We start from the raw sequence: 24,903 nt of genomic DNA, 5'->3' as shown, positions 1-24,903 counted from the left end.
CCGCGTGCCACAATGAAGACCTTGCACCCAGCAACGAAGATCCCATGTGAGGCAACTGAGACCCGGCGCAGCCAAATAAATAAATAAAATGTGCTATACACAATTACAAGACACTGGAACTAAGCTTAATCACACTTTAATTAGTAAACTCACTTTTGTTACGTTTTTGTTAAAGGAAGAACAATGTGTTGCTATGATACTTCTAATGTAATGACTTTTGTTCAAGATTATGAAAAGTTTGAATAATTTCCCTCCAGACCATTTCATTTCAAATTTATACAGTTTGTTTAGTTACTTGACCAAAACAGAAGAAAATAAAAGGAAAAAAGACACTCAGCCCGATGAGATAAAGAATGCTAACACGAGGTCCAGGCGCAGCTTGGTTTTTCCGTCCCAAGCGCCAGCGAAAGCAACAACGGACGGGTATACACCTAAACAGAGTGCCAGGTCAGTCCATTTTTACTGGGCTCAAGAAAATTTTTAATCGGAGTGATGAAATAAAATTCACATTTTGTGGCAAGACAAGAAACAATTAAACTTAAAATTTCTCTCTCCCGGTCTGGGCCTCTTCAGACCCTTTAGTGTGTGCTGTGCATCTGCATTAACCAGACCTCCTTAGGTGAGAACCTTCCTTCCTAATCTTGTAAGGAGCAAAGACGACCCACTACTGCCTTGGTACATGCAGATCTGGACTGTGTAAACTATCAATATGTCATTTGATATATAACACTTCGTCTCAAAAATGTATATAACTGTTCTTTGACCTCTAATGGGCACAACAGTCCTCAGGGCTTTCTGAAAGACTGTCTCCTGGGTTATAACCCTCAAATTGGCTCAAATAAAATTTTCCATTTCTTCCTTAGATCAACTATTAACTATTGATTAATTGATTAATTAATTGAAGAGCCTCAATGAATTTCTTCAATTCTTCTTTCAGTAAGGCAGCGACACTCTGGTTGGGTGATGTGCGCTTCTCTGCATAATACTTTATCTTTGGTTTTGTCCTGCTTGTCTGAAGAATAGCAACACAGCATTTTGAAAAGCAAATGTTAAAGTAGCTCTTTTGACCATTTCTGTTCCCCTCTAAACTTGAAAGAACCTAATTAACCTGTTTATTCTTTTCCTAGATAAAAAGAAGTAAGAATAAAGAATTAAGTAAAGAATGACCAGCTCTCTATCCCCAACAACCCCCTTAGCAACCCTGCAGGCAGATCACACGGGCAAGATGGCGTCAGGAGGGAGAGTCAGCCAGCCTGCACGCAATAGGGAGGGATGCAGAACACAGCCTCCTGCCTCGATGATTCACTGAGATTCTCCCCCCTCTCGCTTTTCCCTTTAAAAACTGTCATGGCTGAGTAGAGTCTTTGGATCTGGTCTTGGGATATGAGTCTGCCTTCTCCCCAGATTGCCAGCTTTTCTGATTAAAACATCTTTCCTGTCTACTGACACTTGCCTCTCGATTATTGGCTTTTGAGCAGTGAACAGCTGAACCTGAGTTTGGTAACAAATGTAATCATTTGGTTATTTTTATTCACAGGCAGCATTGATTTCTTTCTTTCTTTTTTTATAAGTTTATTTATTTATCTTTGGCTGCATTGGGTCTTTGTTGCTGCGCGCGCGGGCTTTCTCTTGTTGAGGCGAGCGGGGGTGGGGGGCTACTCTTGTTGTGGAGCACGGACTCTAGGTGCGCAGGCTTCAGTAGTTGTGTCACGTGGGCTCAGTAGTTGTGGTTCACGGGCTCTAGAGCTCAGGCTCCGTAGTTGTGGCGCACAGGCTTAGTTGCTCAGTGGCATGTGGGATCTTCCTGGACCAGGGCTTGAACCCGTGTCCCCTGCATTGGCAGGGGGATTCTTAACCACTGCACCACCAGGGAAGTCCAGCATTGACTTCTTTTTTTTTTTTTAATTAATTAATTTATTTAATTTATTTATTTTTGGCTGTGTTGGGTCTTCGTTGCTGCGCGTGGGCTTTCTCTAGTTGTGGCGAGCGAGGGCTACTCTTTGTTGCAGTGCGCGGGCTTCTCATTGCTGTGTCTTCTCTTGTTGCAGAGCACGGGCTCTAGGCGCGTGGACTTCAGTAGTTGTGGCACGTGGGCTCAGTAGTTGTGGCTCACGGGCTCTAGAGCGCAGTAGTTGTGGCGCAGGAGCTTAGTTGCTCTGCGGTATGTGGGATCTTCCTGGACCAGGGCTCGAACCCGTGTCCCCTGCATTGGCAGGCGGATTCTTAACCACTGCGCCACCAAGGAAGCCCCAGCATTGACTTCTTATTAGGCTGGCTGCTGTCATATTCACAGGTAATGTCCCATGTATGCAATATGATGGATGTTCTTTTGGAGAATCAAAATTGTGAAGACTTTCAAATATGCATTTGTTGGTAGTCAGATCAAAACACAAGAAATATGAAGTTTTTGAAATATGATAATCATATTTTTCACAAACCTTAATCGGTTACTGGCTCAGTGTTATGTTTATGGTTTCCAGTTAAGATAACATCTCAGCCGCAACAATGGCTGTACTCACCCCATCTTTATTCAAAACTGAAGTTCCACACAGAAAAGCAATGGACTTTTTAAATGCAATAATGACTTCTTTCCCATTTTCCAGGTCTTTTATCCCACTTCCTAGCCATTTAAAGTCTGGTAATATTTCTTCAAAATAAAATCCTTTTTTTAAAAAATTAATTAATCTATTTTATTTTCGGCTGTGTTGGGTCTTCGTTGCTGCACACGGCCTTTCTCTAGTTGCGTCAAGCAGGGGCTACTCTTTGTTGTGGTGTGAGGGCTTCTCATTTTGGTGGCTTCTCTTATTGTAGAGCACGGGCTCTAGGTGCGTGAGCTTCAGTAGTTGTGGTACGTGGGCTCAGTAGTTGTGGCTTGTAGGCTCTAGAGCGCAGGCTCAGTAGTTGAGGCGCATGGGCTTAGTTGCTCCATGGCATGTGGGATCTTCCTGGAGCAGGGCTCGAACTCGTGTCCCCTGCATTGGAAGGCAGATTCTTAACCACTGCACCACGAGGGACGTCCCTAAAATCCTTCTTTAAGTGCAACTGGATACAAAATTTTGGAAGAGAGACTGTGGAGGCTAACATATAAACATTATTCACATCAGAATTTCCTGATTTATTTTTCCGGCAATCAAATATCCTGCCCCCCCAAACCAAACAAAGTTGCCAACTCATTCCCCGTGAAAACTTTCCATTGACCATCCTCCTGGAGTTCTGCTACAGCCAGCTGGTCTGCATTGGGATCTGTAGATAGCACTATCCGAGCGTTTTCTTTCTCTGCCAGTCTCAGGGAAATTTCCAGCACAGATTCTCCTTCATATTCGGGCATTTAATGGTAGAAAAGTCTGGAGCAGGATCTTTTTGTTCTGGTAATGGAATTGGAGGCTTGAAACCAAACACTTGCAGAGTCAACTGCACACAGTCATGTCCGACACCATGAAAAGATATATGTACAAATGTCAAGGTGGTCTTTGAGTTTGATTCCCTGTGAAAATCAATCTTTTTCAGACCTTCCATGTGTCTCCTGTAATGTCCTGCAGAGAGTCTCTCTCCAGTAGGCTGGCATTCACTAAATCATTATTCCAGGAAGCATTCCAGGGTTCCACACCGTCCTCTATACGTTTTGGACTTTCTTCATCATGAGGAGATGTGATCTAAACACCAGTTTCCCAATAAACCCTTTGTCTGTTCTCTTCCTTGCAGTTGTGAGAGGCAGTAATCATCACACCTCCAACTGCTTTGAGCTCCTGGACTGCATATGATGTAGGAACTTATTCTGGAAAAAGGTACACAGAAACATCTTTAGCCAGCAAGACTGAAATGGTGAGTTTAGGAAGTCTTTGGATGCTGCAGCTGCTAGTTACTTGACCCCAGCTGTCATACCCAAGACAAAGTTTCTCAGCATCTCTCAAGGTATTTGTGCATCTTCTGTGTTGATTGGATTACTGTAAGGTCATTAACATAGCAAAACCCTGCCACCAGAGCAGAACCAAGTCCTGCAGCTCCAAAAGTCATCCAGCAACAAAGAAACTCCTTGTTTGTCCCATTCAGTAACAGATTTTCAAATTGCTCTTTTGTTTTGGCATTGTTTACTGGTTTGCAAAGGGTGGCTCAATATAAAAAATCAATCAATGTAATTCACTACATTGATAGCAGTGAGGTGGAAAGACCACACAGTCATCTTAATTAATGCAGGAAGAGCATTAGACAAAATCCAGCAGCCTTTTATAATGAAAGCACTCGGAAAATCAGGAATAGAAGGGAACTTCTACAACATGATAAAGGCCATATGAAAAATCCATAGCTAACATCACATTCAGTGGTGAAAAACTGAAAAATTTCCCCCTAAGGTCAGGAACAAAACAAGGATGCCTGCTTTTACTACTTAATTCAACATAGTACTGGAAATTCCAGTCAGAGGAATTAGGCAAGAAAAGGAAATAAAAGTTACCCACATTGGAAAGGAAGAAGTAAAACCTTTTCAATATGCACATGGTATGATTCTATTTATAGAAAAACCCCAAAGTATGTGCAGGAAAACTATTAGAATTAATAAAAGAATTCAGCAAAGTTTCAGGGTACAAGATCAACACACAAGAGTCAGCTGTTTCTATAAACAGCAATGGAAAAATAAAAAAGTAAATAGCATCTAAAAAAATCTGGAAATAAATTTAACCAAGAAGTGAGAGATTTGTACGTGAAAAGTACAAACATTGCTGAAAGAAGTTAAAGATATAAATAAATGGGAAAAAAAAAGTAAAGACATCCAGTGTTCATGAATTGGAAGACTTAATATTGTTAAGATGTCAAAACAATCTTTAGAAAGAAGTTGAAGGACTCATACTTCCCAAGTTCAAAACTGTACTACAAAGCTACAGTAATTGAAATAGTGTGGTATTGGCATAACGATAGACATCTAGACCAATGGAATAGAATTGAGAGTCCAGAAATAAACTCATACAACTATGACCAATTGATTTTTGACAAAGGTGGCAAGACCATTCAGACAGAAAAGAATAGTGTTCTTGACAAATATTGCTAGGACAATTGGATATCCACATGCAAAGGTATGAAGCTGGATCCCTACGTTATACTATATATAAAAATTAACTCAAAATGGATCAATGACTTACATATAAGAGCTAAAACCATAAAACTCTTAAAAGAGGACATAAGGGTAAGTCTTCATGACCTTGGACTTGGCAATGGATTCTTAGATATGACACCAAGAGCATGAGCAATAAAAGAAAAAAAAAAAGATAAATTGGACTTGATCAAAATTAAATACTTTTCAGGGAATTCCCTGGAGGTCCAGTGGTTAGGACTCGGTGCTTTCACTGCCAAGGGCCCGGGTTCGACCCCTGGTTGGGGAACTAAGATCCCGAAAGTCACGAGGCATGGCCAAAAAAAAAAAAAAAAAAAAAAAATTAAATACTTTTGTTCATTAAGGACATTATCAAGAAAGTGTAAATACAACCTGTAGAATGGGAAAAATATTTGTAAAAGTCATAAATAAGAACTTAATATCCAGAATATGTAAAGAATTCTTATAACTCAACAGCAAAAAGTCAAACAACTCAATTTAAAAATAAGCAAAATACTTGAATAGTTGTTTCTCCAAATAAATAATACAAATGAAGGGGAAATGTATCTCAAAACCACAATGAAGCACCACTTCATAACTACTAAGATGGCTTATCTTTAAAAATGGAAAATAACAAGTGCTAGCAAGGATGTGGGAAATTGGAACTCTTGTACCTTGCTTGTAGGACTGTAAAATGGTGGTTCCACTGTGGAAAACACATTGGCAATTCCTCAAAAGTTTACACATAAAATTACTATATGATCTTTTTTTTTAAAAAAAAATAAATTTATTTATGTATTTTTGGCTGTGTTGAAAGCCGCGCGCGGGCTTTCTCTAGTTGTGGCAAGCAGGGGCTACTCTGCATTGGGGTGCGTGGGCTTCTCATTGTGGTGGCTTCTCTTGTTGCGGAGCAGAGGCTCTAGGCGCACGGGCTCAGCAGTTGTGGCATGTGGGCTCAGTAGTTGTGGCTCGCAGGCTCCAGAGCACAGGCTCAGTAGTTGTGGCGCATGGGCTTAGTTGCTCCGTGGCATGTGGGATCTTCCTGGACCAGGGATGGAACCTGCATCCCCTGCACTGGCAGGAGGATTCTTAACCACTGCGCCACCAGGGAAGCCCCACTATATGATCTTGTAATTCCACTCCTAGATACACTGTGCTATGCCCTCCTCCCCCACCCCCCAATTTAAATGTTGAAGCCCTTACCCTCATGTGATTGTATTTGGAGACACGGTCTTCAGGAAGTAATTAAGGTTAAATGAGGTCATAAGGGTGGGGCCCTAATTAGGATGTCATGATGAGGGTCACAGGATATAGTCTTTTTAAAAAAAAATTGTTTATTTTTTGGCTGTGTTGGGTCTTTGTTGCTGCGCATGGGCTTTCTCTAGGTGTGGAGAGCGGGGGCTACTCTTTGCTGCGGTGCGCGGGTTTCTCATTGCGTTGGCTTCTCATTGCGGGGCACAGGCTCTAGAGCACAGGCTCAGTAGTTGTGGAGCACGGGCTTAGCTGCTCCGCGGCACGTGGGATCTTCCTGGACCCAGGCTCGAACCCGGACCCCGGCACTGGCAGGCGGATTCTTAACCACTGCGCCACCAGGTAAGTCCCAGGATATAGTCTTTGAAGAGGAATCTACCTGAACACAAAGAGGTCATGTGGGCACACAGTGAGATGGCAGCTGCCTACAAGCCAAGAGAAGAGGCTTCAGAATGAAACCTACCTTGCCAGCACCTTGACCTGAAGACTTCCCGGCCTCCAGAACTGTGAGAAATAAATACCTGTTGTAAGCCACCCAGTCAACGGTGTTTTGTCAGAGCAGCCTGAGCAGACTCCGACACCCAGAAGAGTTGAAAACTGCGCACATAAGCACACGTATGAGCACGTCCACAGCAGCACTGCTCGCAAAAGCTGAAAGGTGGATCCAAACGTCCGTCAGCGGGTGAACGGATAAACAACTTGTGGTATTTAACACAATGGAACATTATTTAGCCATAGAAAGGAATGAAGTACATGATATATGCGTGAATCTTGAAAACATGCTGAGTGAAAGACACAAAAGGTCACATATTGTTTTATTTCATTTATATGAAATATCCAGAATAGATAAATCCATAGAAACAGAAAGAATGTAGATCAGTATTTAAAAGGGGCTGAGGGGAGGGAGTGTCGGAGAGAAACTACTTAATGAGTAAGGGGCTTTACTTCAGAGTGATGGAAATGTTTTAGAACTAGACAGAGGTGATAGTTGCACAACACTGTAACTGTACTAAATGGCACTGCATCGTGTACTTCAATTTTATGTTACGTAATTTCACCTCAATAAATTATTTAAAAAAGACTCAGGGGCGGTCCTGTATGTCAGGATGAAATGATCTTTAAGAAGCAGGTGGATTTGAGCAGTGTATGGGTAGGTGGCCATGGATATTGCTGGCACCCTGCCTGTGCACTTATCCCCTACCTACTTTGAGTGTTGAAACTCATAGCTGCCCTTTCCCCAGAGAACTGCCCTTGCTAAAACAGGAGCCACTTTGCCCTGGACACGAGGAGTCATCCCTTCCACCTCCTCCTCCTCCTCACACACTTGGCCAACTGGCACAAAAAGCCCCCTGGTCTCAAAGTGGGACCATCCTTGTGGGGCAGTTTGTCCTCCAGAGCTTCCCTAGGAAGGGGGAGACTGAAGCTGGTCCCCAGCAGAGACAGAAAACTGCCGCACTAAGTCATCTGAACAAGAGTTGCCTTCTCAGGCTTTGCTTCTAGGGAACCTGATGCAAAATGGTTGTTACGTAAAACCAATACTGATGGTGAATTATATGGTTTTTGAATTATATCTCAGTGAAGCCATTATATTTAAAAAACACTTATTAATCATTTATAATAACTAAAGGGTTGTTTTTATTGTTGTTTTTAAGAGTACATCTCACCAGGGTAACGCATTCCTGAAATTTCCTGGTCGGGTTAAATCTGTGAAGTTGAAATTGTAAGCATCAGTAATCTAAAGGATAAAAATCCTTGTTCTTGACTCCCAAATACCCATTCTTTTAAAAACACTAAATTCCACTGAAATGGTCTCTGTGACAATAAATCAAGAGATAACATGACAGATCACGGCAGTCTCCCCTTATTAATGTGGCTGACGATCCGCTCGTTCTCTTGTGACTTTTTGCTCAGAGAAATCCATACCCACAAAGCATGCACATCTATTCAATGTAAATAAAAATAAATTTAAAAAATGGAAATGATGTACAAGATGATCATAAAAACATCCTAGTGGAGCACAAGTCCTGGAGATGAATGGAAAAGACAGCACGACAGTTCTCAGCAGCCCTTGCCACCCAAGGAGGTACAATGTCCACACTAGTCCTCAAAAAAAATGAAGCAAAGCCTCCCTTGTTGAAATAGGGGTTTTAAAGGAAGCTTTCCTAAAGTCAATTTCTTACAATGCAAACAGGTGTGCCTTGTGGTGTGGCTGTATTGACCCTCGATGTGTACAACTACGATGTTTGTGTATTACTAAGTATGGCCAGACCAGTCACCTGCTTTCACGTGATGTTAACAACAAACTTGTGCCTGTGGTCTTGGCCTCGCTGTTCATCAGTGTACTGGCTGTACCTAGAAGAACTCTGGAAAAACTTACGGAATGAACAGCTCTCTGCTCAAAACCGTTTTCTTAAAATGGTTGGTTTCGTTGGGAGACTAAAGAGGAAAAAGGATAGTCAGGAATTAGAAATCATTCCCTTGGTAGAAATGCAACGAATAGGCCCTGAGGTCAGTTCTGGGAGGGGAAAAAAACCCACCTAAATTTCCTTTTATTTAAGAGACACACACAGAATGTTCCCCGATTTTCTTCACTGTCCCACATAACCTGGAGGGTCCATCCTTAATTCTGCCTCAGGGTCTGGTGTGGACCTCTTACACCTGTTGATGGCTCTTGCTGGTGTTGACCCCTTCCCTGCCCCTGACTACAGGGGAGGCAACAACTGTGAAGGGTCAGGTCTCACGGGCCATGGAAGTGGGGGAGCAAACGGGATGGCTGGGTCTGCAGGAGGTACAGCAGGGGACGGCCTGGAAGAACGTCTCAGGTGAGAGCTGAAGGGCTGCCGAGGGCGGGGGTATTCTGAGCTCCCCCTCCCCACCGAGCCAGCCGTGGGGAGAGGCCTCCTTCCGTGGCTCAGGAGGGAGGCGGGCTCTCGACGCGGCCACGCTGCTCTCTGTCCAGCACATCCTCCTTCTTCTGCTCCAAGCTGACGTTCTGTGAACAAGCGTGCAGGTGAGGCCTGGCCTTGCACCTGCCCAGCCGTCGCTCTGACACCTCTAGGGGCAGTGCCCTCGACGAGCACGTGTCGCCTGCAAAGTCAGCCTATTGGGTTATGCTCTGCACCCCTATGAAGAGAAGCCGCTTTCTCTACGCCACCTGACCTACCTCAAGCTCCTGCAAAACCTCATCCATGAAGTCCCGGGAGTTCTGTTTGTAAGACACAGCTAATCGAATTGCATCGCTGAAGAGCTGGAGGTAAGGTGAAGGTGGTGGGAAGGAAAACGAGGCTGTGGGGCCAGTGGCCTGGACTCTGCCTGCCCTGTACCCACTGGCCCCGTCCCCATCATATGTCCACACAGTACTCCACCCTCAAATCAGCAAGGTCACTCCTCAATTCACCTTTTCCCTGTCACCCTGACCCCATGCATGGTCAATGTACCTTTTCTTCACCAAGCCCAACCCATCACCGCCCTTACTGTCAATGCTCACACGACCCCTTCCTGTCACCACATGCTCAGCACAGCCCCCACAACAGTGCCCGTCCTCTCCACCATCCCTGCAGCCAGCCCTTCTCTCCATCGCTTCCCTGGTAACTTCAGCACCAGGCCTTCCCCGGCCTTACGAGACTGTCTCTGCAGTCTCCCATTACCTTCACAACGTTGGTACCATCAGCAGCTGAGACAAAGTACAGGGGCAGGGAGAACTTCCTGGCAAAATTGAAGCTTTTTTGGGTCATCTTTATGTCTGCTGTAGAGAGAAGGTAGGACATGGGCCTGTCTACAAAGGGAAAGGGAGAGAATTTTGCAGGGTGGGTCACTGGAGGTCCCCATTCTAGGAGGAGGGATGAGCAGGGACAACCAGGGGACGTGTCTTAGAAAGAGTTCATTTCACTGGGATTTGTGTCTCGAGAAGGCAGGTTGGCTCACTTGGATCCTTACTGGGAGGGGAGTGATGGCAAGTAACCAAGGGCTGTATGTTGGGAAAAAGAATGGACCATTGATGGTTCGTTGGCCCAGGAAAGGAAGAGGAAACGTGTGATGGTGGGTCCCCCCATGAATTGCTGGCACCCAGATGTCGGGTGGCCTCACCATCGATTTTATTGGCCACCACAATGCATGGAATCTCTGGCCTGAACTCCCGAAGCTCTGTATACCAGGTGCTCAGGTTCTTGTAGGTGATTTTCCTCTGCACATCAAATACCTGCAATTAGCAGAGGAAAGAAGACAGCCCAAGTGTATCAATGTCTCTGCATGCCACCCCCAGGTGACACACACACAAGCAGGCAAACACGGGCTTGCGAACTCGGACCATGCACCGCTCTGAGCTGCATCCCCTCTAACCGCAAAGGCTATGCCTTGCCCACCCTTCTCACCCTCTAGAACCTTCATCTAGTCACCTAACCTTATTTACCTATTATAACCAGATTTTATCATTTTACTTATTGTATCATTTACTTATTGATAAGACCGTTACAAATGGTAAGCTTTTTGTTTTTTTCTTAGTCTAATTACTGCTTAAACTTTGTTTAAAAACTCCTTTATAATGGGACTTCCCTGCTGGTCCAGTGGTTAAGACTCCACACTTCCAATGCAGGGAGTGTGGGTTCGATCCCTGATTGGGGAACCAAGATCCCACATGCCACGCGTGGTGTGGCCAAAAAAACCCAACAAAACACCTCATGATAATCTTAAATGTTTCTAGAATTTCCTTTCAGTTATTTTGATTTACTTTTAATTATAAACTTTTAATTTTGTATTTTAAACTTTTTAAAAGTACTTTTGTCTTTTATTATTTTGTAGCTTACCATAATTTTATTAACTTTCTATGACTTATAGTTTTTACCTATTTAAAAGTATCCGCAAGAAGCACGAGCACTGTGCCTGGCTCTAAGGGCAGGGAGGACAGAAGTCCTAAGATACTTCAAGTTGCTGCTGCAGGGATCCTTCAAGCCCCTCACAGGCCAGCTTTCTGTTGCCGAGCCACCCTCCAGAATAGACTCACACGTCCAAACTGCCCCAGCACAACAGTGGATTGAGATGCACAACCCTGTAACCTGCTGGAATGGCAGATCTTACTTCTAAACAACCCAGCCCTTCGTGTCCAGGGCCAGGGATTCCCCCTGCATGGCAGTGGGCTCTGGTCAGCAGCTGTCACAACTGAGGCAGCAGGAGGTCCACTTGAGAGGCTCTTCTATGGTACTCCCCAGGCCCAATTTCAATAAATGACTACTTTGTCTTGAATTCCCAAAAAAGACTTCTTTTAAAATACGCTTGTAATGAAACTTCCGGAATCTGCTTCACACCTCCCATGGCTGCCTGCCATGATCACTGTCAGTCGCCCTTTGTCCAGGTCTGGTTTCCTGAGCTTCCTTTCCTTGTTTTGAGAGCTCAGGAGGAGCTGGTTAGGCTGAGAAGCATACCCTTTGGGGTTTCAAGGAGGCGGGTGGAACCCCAGCTCCCTCTGGGACTATCAGGTCCCCATGTGGTCACGAGAGGCTGAGCGCTTTCTACCTGCAAGGCCCCCTACAGCAGGCTGGGGCTGGTGGTAGGCACCTGCAGATACAGGTGTGCAGGGATGCTGGCAGGACAAACACCCCAGGTCTCAGAAGAGGGCCCAAAAGGAGCTAATGGAGATGTGTCAGAGGCAAGAGGTCACGATTGCTGGCACTAGTCTGCCCCCATTTGCCTTACCTTGTTACCCTCTTTTGTTTTGTCCCATTAGAGGTACTAGCATTAAATTTTGGAAAATTTCAAGAGATCTTGTGCTTAAGGGACAGAAGAGCCTGAGAAAGAAGCCAGCGAGTTTGTGGGCAGGAGGTCCTAAAGGACACAGGTTTACAGTTCTTCTCTCTATTCGTGGCCCTTGCCATAGCTGAGTGTCAGGCTCTCCTGCGGCACTTGTTACCCCCTGGCTACTGGGGTGGACCTCTGAGGACTGTGGTCTAGACAGCAAAGTGAGAGGCTGAGAGGGAGGAGGGGGCCACTTTGGAGGGAAAGCTCCCTGGGAACCAGGGCCCGCTCAGCCCCAGCATCTGCCCCGAGAGCGCAGCGGACGAGGGAGGCCTTAGCAGCTGGCCTGAGTAGGTAGGCCTCCGTCAGGGAGAGACTGTGTTTGACTCTCAGACGCTCTGCCTGATGATGAAGCCCTGACCTTGCTCCTCCCGCTGGAATGGTGGCTCCATACACCCCCCTCACCCCCCACCCCTGGAAGAGAAGCTGGCCCTGGCATGTTCTCACTCAGAACCTCTGGGAAGCACGCGCAGTCTGAAGCCTGCCCTAATCCCTCCCTCCAGCACCCAGCCCTGGTGAGGAGGGCTCAGTCCTGCTGGGCCCTTCATCCCTTCACCCCTCAGGCCAGACTTGCCCAGAGCCTTTGCCCTCCAGTCGGTTTCATACCATGATGCAGGCGTGGGCCTTGTGGTAGTAGGAGGCGTGCATGCTCTGGAACCGTTCTTGGCCTGCTGTGTCCCAAAAGTCTGCAATGTGAACACAGCTCTGACTGCCTGATGGGGGATGAAGGGCAGAGAGCCCCAGACACTGAGCATCTCTGTGCAGTGTCTGTGTTCAGAAACACAGGCACACGTGGGAGGATGGGGAGGAACGGAGACCACACAGCTCGCAGATGTGTTGTCAGGATGTAATGCACCTGGGTGTGCGTGGGGGTGGGTGAGAGGGAGACACAGGGCCAGGAGGAAGGAGAATACAGACAGGAAGCCCCAAGAGGGAGAGGGTCAGTGCCCTCCTTCCCCCACCTATAAGATGCAGGACGCTCCAACGTCAAAACTAGGCCCAATTCCCATGTGTGCTGATCACAGAGGGTGGACACAGTCAGGCTGGACGTGTGGCCTGGCCAAGGGGAAGGTTGTGACCCCATTTAAAGCCAAACCCTTGGCAGACGACATTCAGACCAACCCTGTTATTTCTTTACACTGGCTGAAGAGCACCGGAACAGAACCCTGCGTGCTTCCTCCCGCCCTCCCTGGCTTCCTGGCTCTCTGGGTTGTACCCATCACCCTTCCTCCACGCCTGGGGTCTCATTTCCCCCTGCTGGACTCTCTCCCCCGCCACGTCTCCCTCTTGAGAGTCGGCGCGGCTTGGCACTGTGCTGCTCACCCACAAGGACGGTCTTGCCGTCTACCGTGGCCGTGTGCTTGTACAGCGTCAGGGCGTATGTGGACAGCTGCTGGGGCTGACTGCATCTAGGTTAAGGAGCAAAGATGAATGAAAAGAGACGTAAGAAAGGTGCTGGGGGGTGGTTGCTGGTGTGATGGAATGGGCCTTCTCTCTCCTTTTTTAAGAAGTTATTTAGATTTTAAGTTGAATGAGTGTTGCAGAGGATCAACTTCAAATATCACAGGCCCAAGCTCCATGGAAAGGTGAGGGGTGGGAGAGGTTGGGATTATGTGCTGGCCGGCTAAGTCCAAGGGAAAACATGGAATGGAACTTTACAGAGCAGCTGTCTGAAACAGCATCACGTGGCTGGCAAACGAGACTGTGGGGGTGCCCCAGCTCCTTATGGGCGGGGCTCTTGCAGGCCAGAGAGGAGACCCAGCCGTAAGAAGCAACACGGCAGTCCCAGGGAAGAAAAGTCTTCCTGAGCCAGACAGCTGACAAACTGTTTATGAACTGTAGTTTGCTTTCTGCAACCCTATCAAAAAGCTTGGGGAATAACATTTCCTGAAGCTGCAAGATGCTGTGTGGTTTAACCATCAGAGCTGGGATGATGCAGGTGGGTGGGGGCAAAGGAGAACGTGGTAGAAGGTGAAGTCAGATACACTTAGAGTCTACCATGGGGGGCTGGGGGGCTGGGGCCCAGGGCAGGGAGCAGGAGGCTCTAGGGCTCTTCTCACCCACAGTTCTCAATGGACTCACTGGGGAAGCTTTTAAAAACCATCCCAATTGTCTCATTCCAAACCTGCACAATGCAACAATTCACGGAAGGAGGATGGGGCTGGCAGTTCCTATTTTACAAAGTTGATTCATACCAGAGAATGTTTAAATGTTAGAGAGCCCAAGCTCTGAGGTCAGAGACGTTAAGTGACTTGACCAGCGCCAGAGCTACTAAGAAGGAAGAGGTGGGGTTTGAGCCCAGGCATTTGACGAGGTACTGTTAGCCATTCCACTGCTTTCCTAATATAAAGCAAATCCAAATGTGAGTAAGCTTCAAAATATGCAGCACCAACTACATGTGATGCCATGTAGGTCAGCTGGTGAGAAACCAGCATGAAATGAAACCTGTGAATTTACTCACTTATCCCTCCTCCCTGGACCACTGGAGCAAAGGGGTGGGCAGTGGGGCTGAGTTGGCATGAGGGTGGAAAGGGCCACAGGAACAAGGAGCATTTCAAAACTTGAAGGATACAATCCATCCATGAGAAATCTCTCCATAAGTCTGTAAGGAGAATGTGCAAGGTGGTCAGGTGCATCCCTCAACGCTCCTCCTCCTTGCCCCTGTTGCACCACCCAAGGGTTGAAAACTTGGAAGCCAGCTGTGGCTTCCTCCCTCCCATTCCTTCCACAGCTACACAGTTTCCTTTCAAGGACAATGCCCAGGAACCACCCACCCACCCTCTTTCGGACTCCCCTTAAGTTCCTGACACCCTTCAGCTATAACGCTGACCCAGCACCCACAGATGCTTTCCCTGTGGGCAGGGACCCCAGCTTACTCCTTTTAGGGAATAAACAAACTGTGGTACATCTATAATATGGACTACTACGCATAACAAGGAACAAATTACTGATATACCCAACAATCTGAACAAATCTTAAGGGTATTATGCTGAGTGAAAAAGGTCACATGTTGTATAATTCCTTTTATACAATGTTGCCAAGATGACACAATTATAGAGATGGAGTATATTAGTGGTTACAGGGGTTAGGGGTGGTAGGAGGTGAAGTGGGGTGGGTGTGACTATAAATGGACAGCACGACCAAGGCCTCTGCAGTGATGGAATAGTTTTGTATCTTGAGTCCAGTGATGCTTACACAAATCTACACATGTGACAAAATGACACAGAATTATACATATGCATTGAACTAATGCCAGTTTCCTGAATTTGATCTTGTACTACAGTTATGTAAGATATAACCACTGGGGGAACTGGGTGAAGGGTACACAGGCCCTCTCTGTATTCTCTTTGCAACACCCTGTACATCTGTTATTTCAAAATGAAAAGTTAAGAAAAAAACAAAACAAAACAAAAAACACAGACTGGGAGAAGATACGTGCAATGCCAGTCACTGACAAAGAATTAATATACAGAGATTATGAACAGCTCTGATACGTGAATAAGAGAATACACACACAACCTGGGTCCTAAGAATATGAACAGGCAATTCAGAAGAAAGGCTAAAAAACATATGAAAAGATGCTCAATCTTGAATGATTTTAATGTAAATTAATGATTTTCATGCAAATTAAAATAAAATGAAGTAGCACACACATCCTTCAGATTAGCAAAGTTGAAAAAGTCGTATGATACCAAATGTTGCAGATTTTGTGGAGCAACAGAAACTCTTGTATTGTGCCGGTAGGAGGGCGAACTTAATATACTACTTTGGAGAGCAACTGGGATAAGTCAAAGTTTGAGCTAATCCTAAAACTGGGCAATTACACCCCAAGTCTAATAGACTGTGTGCCCAAGATGACAGGCATAAAAATATTCACTGCAGTATTGTGTCTAATACCATAAAAATGATAATTTCATAACTGTTCTTCAACAGAAGAATGGACAAATACATTTTAGTACAAAAAAATTTAAAAATATTACTGAGTGCTTGCCATTTGCCAGATACTATGCTACGTGCCATGATATAACATTTAACAAAACAGAGGAAAATTCCTGTCTTCATGGAGCTTACAGTCTAGTGGGTGAAGACAGACAGTAAACACACACTTAAAATATATGTAGCCACGTGTATGGTCACTGGATTTAGAACAAAAGCATTACTGCAATTCAATGGGGTAAAGGATTGTTTTATCGAGGAATGGTGTGGAAACAACTGGATATCTGTGTAGGAAAAAAATGAACCTTGAGGACATTACATAAAATGGTGGAGTATGAAGTTCTATGGGTCACTCCCTCAACTGAAACAACCAATAACTGGAAAAAATGATCAGAATCAACTATTTCAGAACTCTGGAACCTGACTGGACGCAATGACCAGTAGAGTGCTAGATAAAAGGAGCGTGCTGGCCTCGTGCAAAAGAACAACACGCACAAGCCAGCAACGGTCACCCACTCCCCAGGCCCACTGCAGCTAGGCAGTGACCCGTGTTCCAAATGTCTGGCTCCAGTACAGATACTTTCCTCAAAAAGTTTGGCTGAGGAGCCGGATCTCAGCTCTCTCAGGCTTCAGAGTTTTCCCCTGCTGGCATCTATTGGAAATTTAAAGGGATAGGAATACCTCTTTGTTTCTTTCCCCTTTTGGAGCCAAATATTTAAGGAAATCTTTATCAGGTCACTGTCTGATCACAGATAATGGAATAGAAATATCAGTGACCACACACAAGAAGGAATATACACTTTGCAAAAATAGTATGGAAAAGTTACAAGTGGATACTCCAGCTCTAAACAAGCAGAAATCAGCCATACCCGAGTGGGAATATCTGAGTTCCAAAGTCACCACATCAAAATACTCAGAATGTCTAATTATCAACCAGAAAATTACAAAGCATACAAAGAAACAGGAAGGTATAGCCTATTCTCATGATAAAAAGAATTTAACAGAAACAATACCTGAAGAAATCCAGACCCTGGAATTACTAGTCAAAGAAGTTAAATCAATTATCTTAAATATGCTCAAAAACTAAAGAAAACCATGGACAAAGAACTAAAGGAAACTAGAAAGCAATATATAAACAAAATGAGAGTATTAATAAAGAGCTAGAAATTATGAAAAGAAACCAAACGGATATTCTGGAGCTGAAAAGTACAATAATTTAAATGAAAAACTCCCTAGACGGTTTCAACAGCATACTGAGAAGGCAGAAGAAAGGATCAGCAAACTTGAAGATAAGGCAACTGGAATTATCCAGTCTGAGAAGCAGAAAGAAAAACGAGTAAAAATGACCAGTGCCTAAGGAGCCTATCAGACAACATAAATCATCCTAACACATGCATCATAAATAGAAGAGGGGTGGGGGCAGAGAGACTGTTTGAAGAAATAATGCCTAAAAACTTCCCAAACCTGATGCAAGACATGAATGTACCCACCCAGGAAGCTCAACAAACTCCAAACAGGATAAACTCACAGAGATCCACATTATAGGCAAATTGTCAAAACTCAAAGACAGAATCCTCAATAAGATAAACAGCCAATTTCTCATCAGACACCACTGAGATCAAAAGGCAGCGGAATGATATATTTAAAGTCCTGAAAAAAAAATTGTCAACAAAGAATTCTATGTTCAGCAAACTATCCTTCAAGAATGAAGGAGAAATTAAGATGTTCCCAGATAAACATAAGCTGACGTGGCTTATTACCAGTAGATCTGTCCTATAAGAAATGGTACAATAAGTCCTTTAGGTTGAAATGAAAGGACACTAGACAGTAACTTGCAGCTGTATGAAGAAATAAAGATCTTCAGTAAAGGTAGCTACACAGGTAAATATAATAACCAGTATTCTCGGGCTTCCCTGGTGGTGCAGTGGTTAAGAATCCACCTGCCAATGCAGGGGACACGGATTCGAACCCTGGTCCAGGAAGATCCCACATGCTGCAGAGCTACTAAGCCTGTGTGCCACAACTACTAAGCCCGCGCTCTAGAGCCCACGAGCCACAACTACTGAGCCTGTGTGTCACAATTACTGAGCCCCGCGCACCTAGAGCCCGTGCTCCCCAACAAGAGAAGCCACCGCAATGAGAAGCCCGTGCACCACAACGAAGAGTAGCCCCCGTTCGCAGAAACTAGAAGAAAGCCTGTGCGCAGCAACAAAGACCCAACGCAGCCAAAAAAAAAAAAAAAAAACCCAGTATTCTCCTATTTTTGGTTTGTAACTCCTCTTTTTTCCCATGATTTAAAAGACAAATATGTAAAACTACAATTGTAAATCTATGTTAATGATCACAATGTATAAAGATGTAATATGTGACAAAACAATATCAAGGGTAGGGATAGAAATATATAGAAGCAGAGTGTTGGTATACTATTATAACTAAATTGGTATTCAAATAGGCTGTTATAAATTTTAGATATTAATTATAATCTTCAAGGCAACCATTAATAAACAACTAAAAAAATTATACAAGACAGGAAGGGACTCAAAATAGTACACTACAAAAAAATCAAAAAAATAAAAATAAAAAGAGTAATGGAGTACTTGAGGGAAAAAAACAGGAGACACATAAAACAAATAGCTAAATGGCAGAAGTAAATCCTTCTTTATCAGTAATAACTTTAATTATTGTTGTTGCAAATGAGAACAGATAAAACTCTCCAATTAAAAGTGAGAGATTGGCATAGTATATTAAAAAAACATGATCCAGGTATGTCCTAACTGTAAGACACTTGCTTTAGATACAAGGTCACAAAGAGGTTGGAAAACAAAAGGATGATAAAGATATTCCATGCAAACAGTATTCAAAAGAGAAATGGGGCGACTATACTACAGTCAGACAAAATAAACTTTTAAGTGACAAATGTTACAAGAGACAAAGAAGGACATTATATATTGATAAAAAGTTCAATCTATCAAAAAGATATAAAAGTTATAAACATATATGCACCGAACAACAGAGTCCCAAAATATATGAAGCTGACACTGACACAACTAAAGGGAGAAATAGACAGTTGCACAATAATATATTGAGATTTCAATACCCCACTTCCAATAATGAGTAGAACAATGAAACAGAGGACTTGAGCCACACTATAAACCAATTAGACCTAACAGACATACACAGACTACTCCACCCAACAATAGTAGTATACATATTCTTCTCAAGTGAACATGAGTTAGGTCACAAAAAAAGTCATAATAAAATTTAAAAGACTTAGATCATACAAAGTATCTTTTCAAATAAAATGGAATGAAACTAGAAATTAATGACAAGAAAAACAAGAAAATTCACAAAAAGGTGGAAATTAAATCAAATAGGGAAGATTTAGTCAAATTAAATCAATAACATAACTGTACATCTTTAGGTAGTAGACATGAAAGAGCAAACTAAACTCAAAGCTAGCAGAAGGAAGGAAATAATAAAGATTAGAGTGGAGATAAACAAAATACAGAATAGAAAGACAACAGGGAAAAATCAATGTAACCAGAAATTAGTTCTTTGAAAAGATCAACAAAATCAACAAAGCTTAGCTAGACTAAGAAAAGAGAGAGGACACAAATGATCAAAATCAGACCTGAAACTGGGGACAGTAACGTCAATTTTACAGAAACAAAAAGAATTACAAGAGAATACGATGAACGAACAAGCTGGATAACCGAGACGAAGTGCACAAATTCCTAGAAACACACAAACTACCACACAGATTCAAGACGAAATAGAAAATCTGAGTAGACCTATACCAAGTAAGGAGATTACATCAGTCTTCAAAAACCTCCCAGAAGGAAAAGTCCAGGACTGGACGGCTTCACTGGTGAATTCTCCCAACCATTTCATGAACAAACACCAATCCTTCTCAAACTATTCCCAAAAATTGAGGAGGAGGGAACACTTCATAATTCTTTCTATGAGGCCAGTGGTACCCTGATTTCAAAGCCAGACAATGACACTACTAGAAAAGAAACCTACAGGCCAATATTCCTCATGAATTTAGTTGTAAAAATCCTCAAAAAATCCACTGGCAAACCAAATCATATTAAAAGGATTATACATCATCAAAAGGACCAAGGGAGATTTATTCTCAGAGTATAAGGATGGTTCAACTTAAGAAAATTAATCAAACATATCATATTAATAGAACAAAGGAAAAATCCTACATATTCATCTCAATGAATGCAGAAAAAGCATTTGACAAAAACCAACACCATCTCATGACAAAAACTAGGAATAGGGGCTTCCCTGGTGGCACAGTGGTTGAGAATCTGCCTGCCAATGCACGGGACACGGGTTCGAGCCCTGGTCTGGGAAGATCCCACATGCCGCGGAGCAACTAAGCCCGTGAGCCACAACTACTGAGCCTGCGCGTCTGGAGCCTGTGCTCCGCAACGGGAGAGGCCGCGACAGTGGGAGGCCCGCGCACCGCGATGAAGAGTGGCCCCCGCTCGCCGCAACTGGAGAAAGCCCTCGCACAGAAACGAAGACCCAACACAGCCAAAAATAAAATAAAAATAAATTAAAAAAATTAAAAAACAAAAAACAAAAAACTAGGAATAGAAGGTAATTACCTCTAGGATAAAGGCCATATATGAAAACCCCACAGTTAATACTCAGTTGCAAAAGACTGAAAGCTTTCCCTTATAATGAGAAACAAGAGAATGCCTACTTTTGCCACTTCTATTCAACATAGTACTGGAAGTTCTAGCCAGAGCACTGTGATGAGAAAATAGTTATTTTGAGTTGCTTCCTAGACATTTTACAGTATGACAATCCTGCTCACACCTGAAGTCTGGACATTTAGATGAGGACCTGAGTTTAGGATTCCCGCCACAAGTTCCTGCTTTGCTTTTCCCAGGGCACCTTTTAAAATAAACAGACTTGAGGCCGAGAAAAGTTAGTGACCTCTGCCCCAGTCAGCAAAGCCCCTAGGGAATTACTGACAGCTACCTGGGTCTAAGGATATGTTAATAACAGATAAAAGTGGAAACCACGGTGGAACTGGGGCACCTGGGGTATAAGACTAAACTAGGCATCTGGTTAGGGGCAAGTTTACCCTCATCCTGCGAAGGCAGAAATGGATGTGTGCCCCACTGGTCCAAGGCAGCTGAGACACAGGTTCACACCTTGTGGAGACAAGCTGCCAGCATTGCAGAGCCTCCCTTCAGGGGGAGTTCCACGCCCGTGCACAGAGGCCCTGAAGTCAGTTAAAAGAGTGAGTCAATCTTTACACTGGGACTTCCCTGGTGGCGCAGTGGATGGGAATCTGCCTTCCAATGCAGGGGACACGGGTTCCATCCCTGGTCCAGGAAGATCCCACAGGCCGCAGAGCAACTAAGCCCATGTGCCACAACTACTGAGCCTGTGCTCTACAGCCCACGAGCCACAACTACTGAGCCCATGTGCCACAACTACTGAAGCCCACGCACCTAAAGCCCATGCTCCGCAACAAGAGAAGCCACCGCAATGAGAAGCCCACTCACCTCAACAGAGTAGCCCCCGCTCACTGCAACTACAGAAAGCCCGCGCGCAGCAACCAAGAGCCAACACAGCCAAAAATAAATAAAAATTAAATCTTTTAAGAAAAAAAAAATCTTTATGCTGATTATAGTCAGGCATCATTTCTATCCACTTTTCTCAACTCTGAGGTCTTGCAAGACAGTATCTTCACCACCTTTCTTCGACCTGTCGCTGGCTGTGCCAGTCACACTTCTCACACTTTCCTCTCTCCATTCCCACTGTCTGCATCTTGCAATCTCTCAGCCCCACACCACACACAGGAAGACCCCAGCTCTCACCTCACCAGGACTGCTTCAGTAGTCTCTGGGGTGACCCGTCCCATACCTTCTGCCAGGACTCATGCATAAAGCTCAATTTCCTCAGTCCTGTGACTTGTCCCTGGGGACGCCCTCCTCCCCAAACACACACAGCTGCTGATGTGACGCTCCCTTGTGCCCCCATGCAGACCTGGGCTCCAGCCAAGACTACTCTCTCACCACTCCCACAGAAGCCATGCTCCTCTATGCCTCTGGAGGATTCTTCTAATAACCCAGACCCACTCTAGGCCTGGCATTTCTTCCCTAGTCTCCCGACATACTTGGACTTGCCCACAGCGCTGTCCCCCAGGCAGATGATTTTCACATTGTCATCGGCATCGTATTTCTCTTGGTCCAGCTCACAGGGTTTGGCTCTGTCCCCGGCCATTGGCTCCTGGCTGTAGAAAGGGGATCAGCTCAGGAGAGGGGGGTCTTGTCACCATCTGGGAAGATCAAGAAGAGGCTGTTGTTAAAGAGATGAGAAGTCCCCTCCACCAAATCCACTTCCTCTTCCTGGACAGGGGAGACAATGAGCTGACAAGAGAGGGGCCCAAGGAAACACTTACATCCTTCTCTATTCACCACCAACCTGGCTAGCACTTGCTGAATCATGGGGCTGTAATCTTGTCCCCACCCAGATCTTCTGAGAGTGGTTTACCCTATGTCATCTCTTTACTTCAGCTATGCTCAGAACCACAACTCCCACTCCTACCTGGAGAGACTATTCTAAAGCCATGTTGAAGCTTTACAAGTTTTACCTACAAGCGTTTTCTCACTTGTAAAGCAGGGACAAAAATCAGTGCCCACATCACGTTATTGAGTTGAGACACTGTCTGACAAAGAGACAGGGCTCTGTAAGCCTGAACTCTCATCACTGAATGACAGATCACACAGCCAAAGAAACCTAACCTGTGTTCCTGATCCTCTACCTCATGCTTCTCACTTCCACTTCATTTCCCATCATACTGCCATCAGTAGCTGCCTTTTCCTCTCTCAAACTAGGCATTCCTCATACCCTCTTCTCTAGGGTTATTTCAACCTCTACTAGTTTCAGCTATCTCCTAAATGCTGCCAAATGATGATGCCAAATCTGTATCTCCACAGAGATCGCTTCCCTCAGTGCCAGACTCAGGTATGCAATTGCCTACCAGATTTTGAATAGCGAACTATTCCACACAGGCAAAAATAACCTGTGAGACCTAAGCCCTGCCCACCCCAAAGTCGCTCCTCACATTCCCTGTCTGTACAAGACATCACCAGCCACCCAATGCCAACATCGAGGCGTAACAATTCCACTATCCTCATGTCCTTAAGCCCAAATATAACTTCACAAACATTACTGGGAATGTGCCATAGTCCACACTCTGAGTTAACTCGGCACACAGAAATGATGCAACGACAACGTAGCATCAGTGCTCGCACTTACTGAGGGTTCATCACGGGTACACCTTGCACCCGGATAGGAGACACGATGGCAAAGTCTACTGTGGCAAGAGCTATGACAGACGTGCACACAAGGGTGGAAAATACCGACAGGACCCCTGAGTTTCCCTAACTGCAATGCTATTGTTTCTGCTCAGGTAGGGACCCAGCCTTCTTTACCGAGGTACCCTCAGCCTCAAAAGCAGTGACTGGGAAGTGGCAGATGCTTGATAAGCATAATGAGGGGCTGCCCCTTCCACCTCCACCCTGTAGCTGGAGCGACCTGTTCGGAAGCCAAACGCAGCCAAACCCGTTCTCAAAGACCTTCAATGGTTGTCGATGTCCTCGCCATCCAGTGGATAAGTTCTCTTTCACTCAAGTAGTTTTCGGGCACCAAACAGGTCTGAGAACCACTTTACCCCCGCAGCCAGGCTGGGCTGCCTTCACCCCCCCCCACCCGTTGCCAGAACCCACTGTCCCGTTCTTCCCCCCACTGGCCAAGGGCCCGAGGACGGCCTTGGAGGGGCGGTTCCCACATGCGAGGCCGCCACCCGCGCGGCTTCGTCTTCTCGGCCGTTCCCGGGCGAGGGCTGGAGACCAGGAACGCCGCAGGTCGGTCCGCCCACGGCCAGCTGCCCTCAGGGCCCCGAGTACCCCTCGGATCCCGCCCCGTCCCGGACCCTGCCCTGTCTCAGACCCCACGAGTGAGCCCGGGTCCCACCGCGGCTCACTCAGCTTCCAGCGCTGCCCGCGTCCTCGCAGATGCTACGCAACCGCGCAAGGACCCTAGGAGGGCTGCCCGGCCAAAGGCCTGAAGGACCTCGCCGGGGGCTGCCTGGCTAGTGCAGTGCCGGGCGAGAGTACTGCCGGTCAATGAGTATCCGGACCAGGCCGGCCTGGGGCTTCCAATAGCCGGAGTCTGGGGTGGGCTTTGGCCCCGGGACTGAGCCAGGGTTCAAGCGGCTGTAGGCCTTGGGGAGTGACTGGGCGGCCGGGGGGAACGACTGGGGAAGCGTTCCTGAGGCGTGGGGGCGGGGCCTGAGGCTTTTGGGGCGGGGTGCAGGCATGGGGGCAGGGTGCTCAGGTGCGGTGGGTGGACCATAGGTGTGGGGGGGGGGCGTCTTGTGTGGGAGTTGGTGCCCAAGTGCGGGGGCTTCTTTGGGGGTGATGGAAGGGGCGCAGGGCAGCGCTGGGGAAAGTGGAGGGGTGGGGCCTCATGTGTGGGAGGCAGAAGACTAGGTGATTTCTAAAGTTTGTAATTCTCTCTTGGGGCGATTCTGAGAATATTTTTCTTTCTTTTTTTTTGAAAAAATTTATTTATTTATTTATTTTAAAATTTCTTTTTGGTCTTTGTTGCTGCGCGCGGGCTTTCTCTAGTTGCAGCGAGAGGGGGCTACTCTTCGTAGCGGTGCGCGGGCTTCTCATTGCGGTGGCTTCTCTTGTTGCGGAGCACGGGCTCTAGGCACATGGGCTTGAGTAGTTGTGGCACGAGGGCTCAGTAGCTGTGGCTCGCGGGCTCTAGAGCGCAGGCTCAGTAGTTGTGGCGCACGGGCTTAGTTG

At 45.5% G+C, this 24,903-nt stretch overlaps 1 protein-coding gene and 1 pseudogene across 13 annotated transcripts; both read right to left on the bottom strand.

The window, feature by feature from the left end:
• Window positions 1–431: 431 nt before the first annotated feature.
• Window positions 432–4,841, bottom strand: LOC133101317 (glucose 1,6-bisphosphate synthase-like; annotated as a pseudogene).
• A 2,291-nt stretch (window positions 4,842–7,132) lies between these two features.
• On the bottom strand, window positions 7,133–24,119 carry RABL2B (RAB, member of RAS oncogene family like 2B). Of its 13 annotated transcripts, none has more exons than XM_061204706.1 (9): window positions 24,075–24,119; window positions 22,203–22,364; window positions 14,694–14,723; window positions 13,445–13,524; window positions 12,728–12,834; window positions 10,421–10,532; window positions 9,982–10,109; window positions 9,498–9,581; window positions 7,133–9,326 (listed from the first exon to the last, which is right to left on the bottom strand). In XM_061204706.1, the coding sequence occupies exons 2-9, from the start codon at window positions 22,307–22,309 to the stop codon at window positions 9,246–9,248; spliced, it is 729 nt and encodes a 242-aa protein (XP_061060689.1). In that variant the 5' UTR covers window positions 22,310–22,364; window positions 24,075–24,119; the 3' UTR covers window positions 7,133–9,245. The 13 variants fall into 13 exon arrangements, with proteins under 13 accessions (XP_061060689.1, XP_061060691.1, XP_061060690.1 ...); XM_061204708.1 differs by having other exon boundaries at window positions 24,041–24,117; XM_061204707.1 differs by having other exon boundaries at window positions 24,065–24,113.
• Between the last annotated feature and the right edge of the window lie 784 nt (window positions 24,120–24,903).

Source organism: Eubalaena glacialis, chromosome 11, assembly GCF_028564815.1.
Source record: "Eubalaena glacialis isolate mEubGla1 chromosome 11, mEubGla1.1.hap2.+ XY, whole genome shotgun sequence".
Lineage (NCBI taxonomy): Eukaryota > Metazoa > Chordata > Mammalia > Artiodactyla > Balaenidae > Eubalaena > Eubalaena glacialis.
Note: the sequence above shows the minus strand (reverse complement) of the source record. Positions and strands in the feature narration are given on the sequence as shown.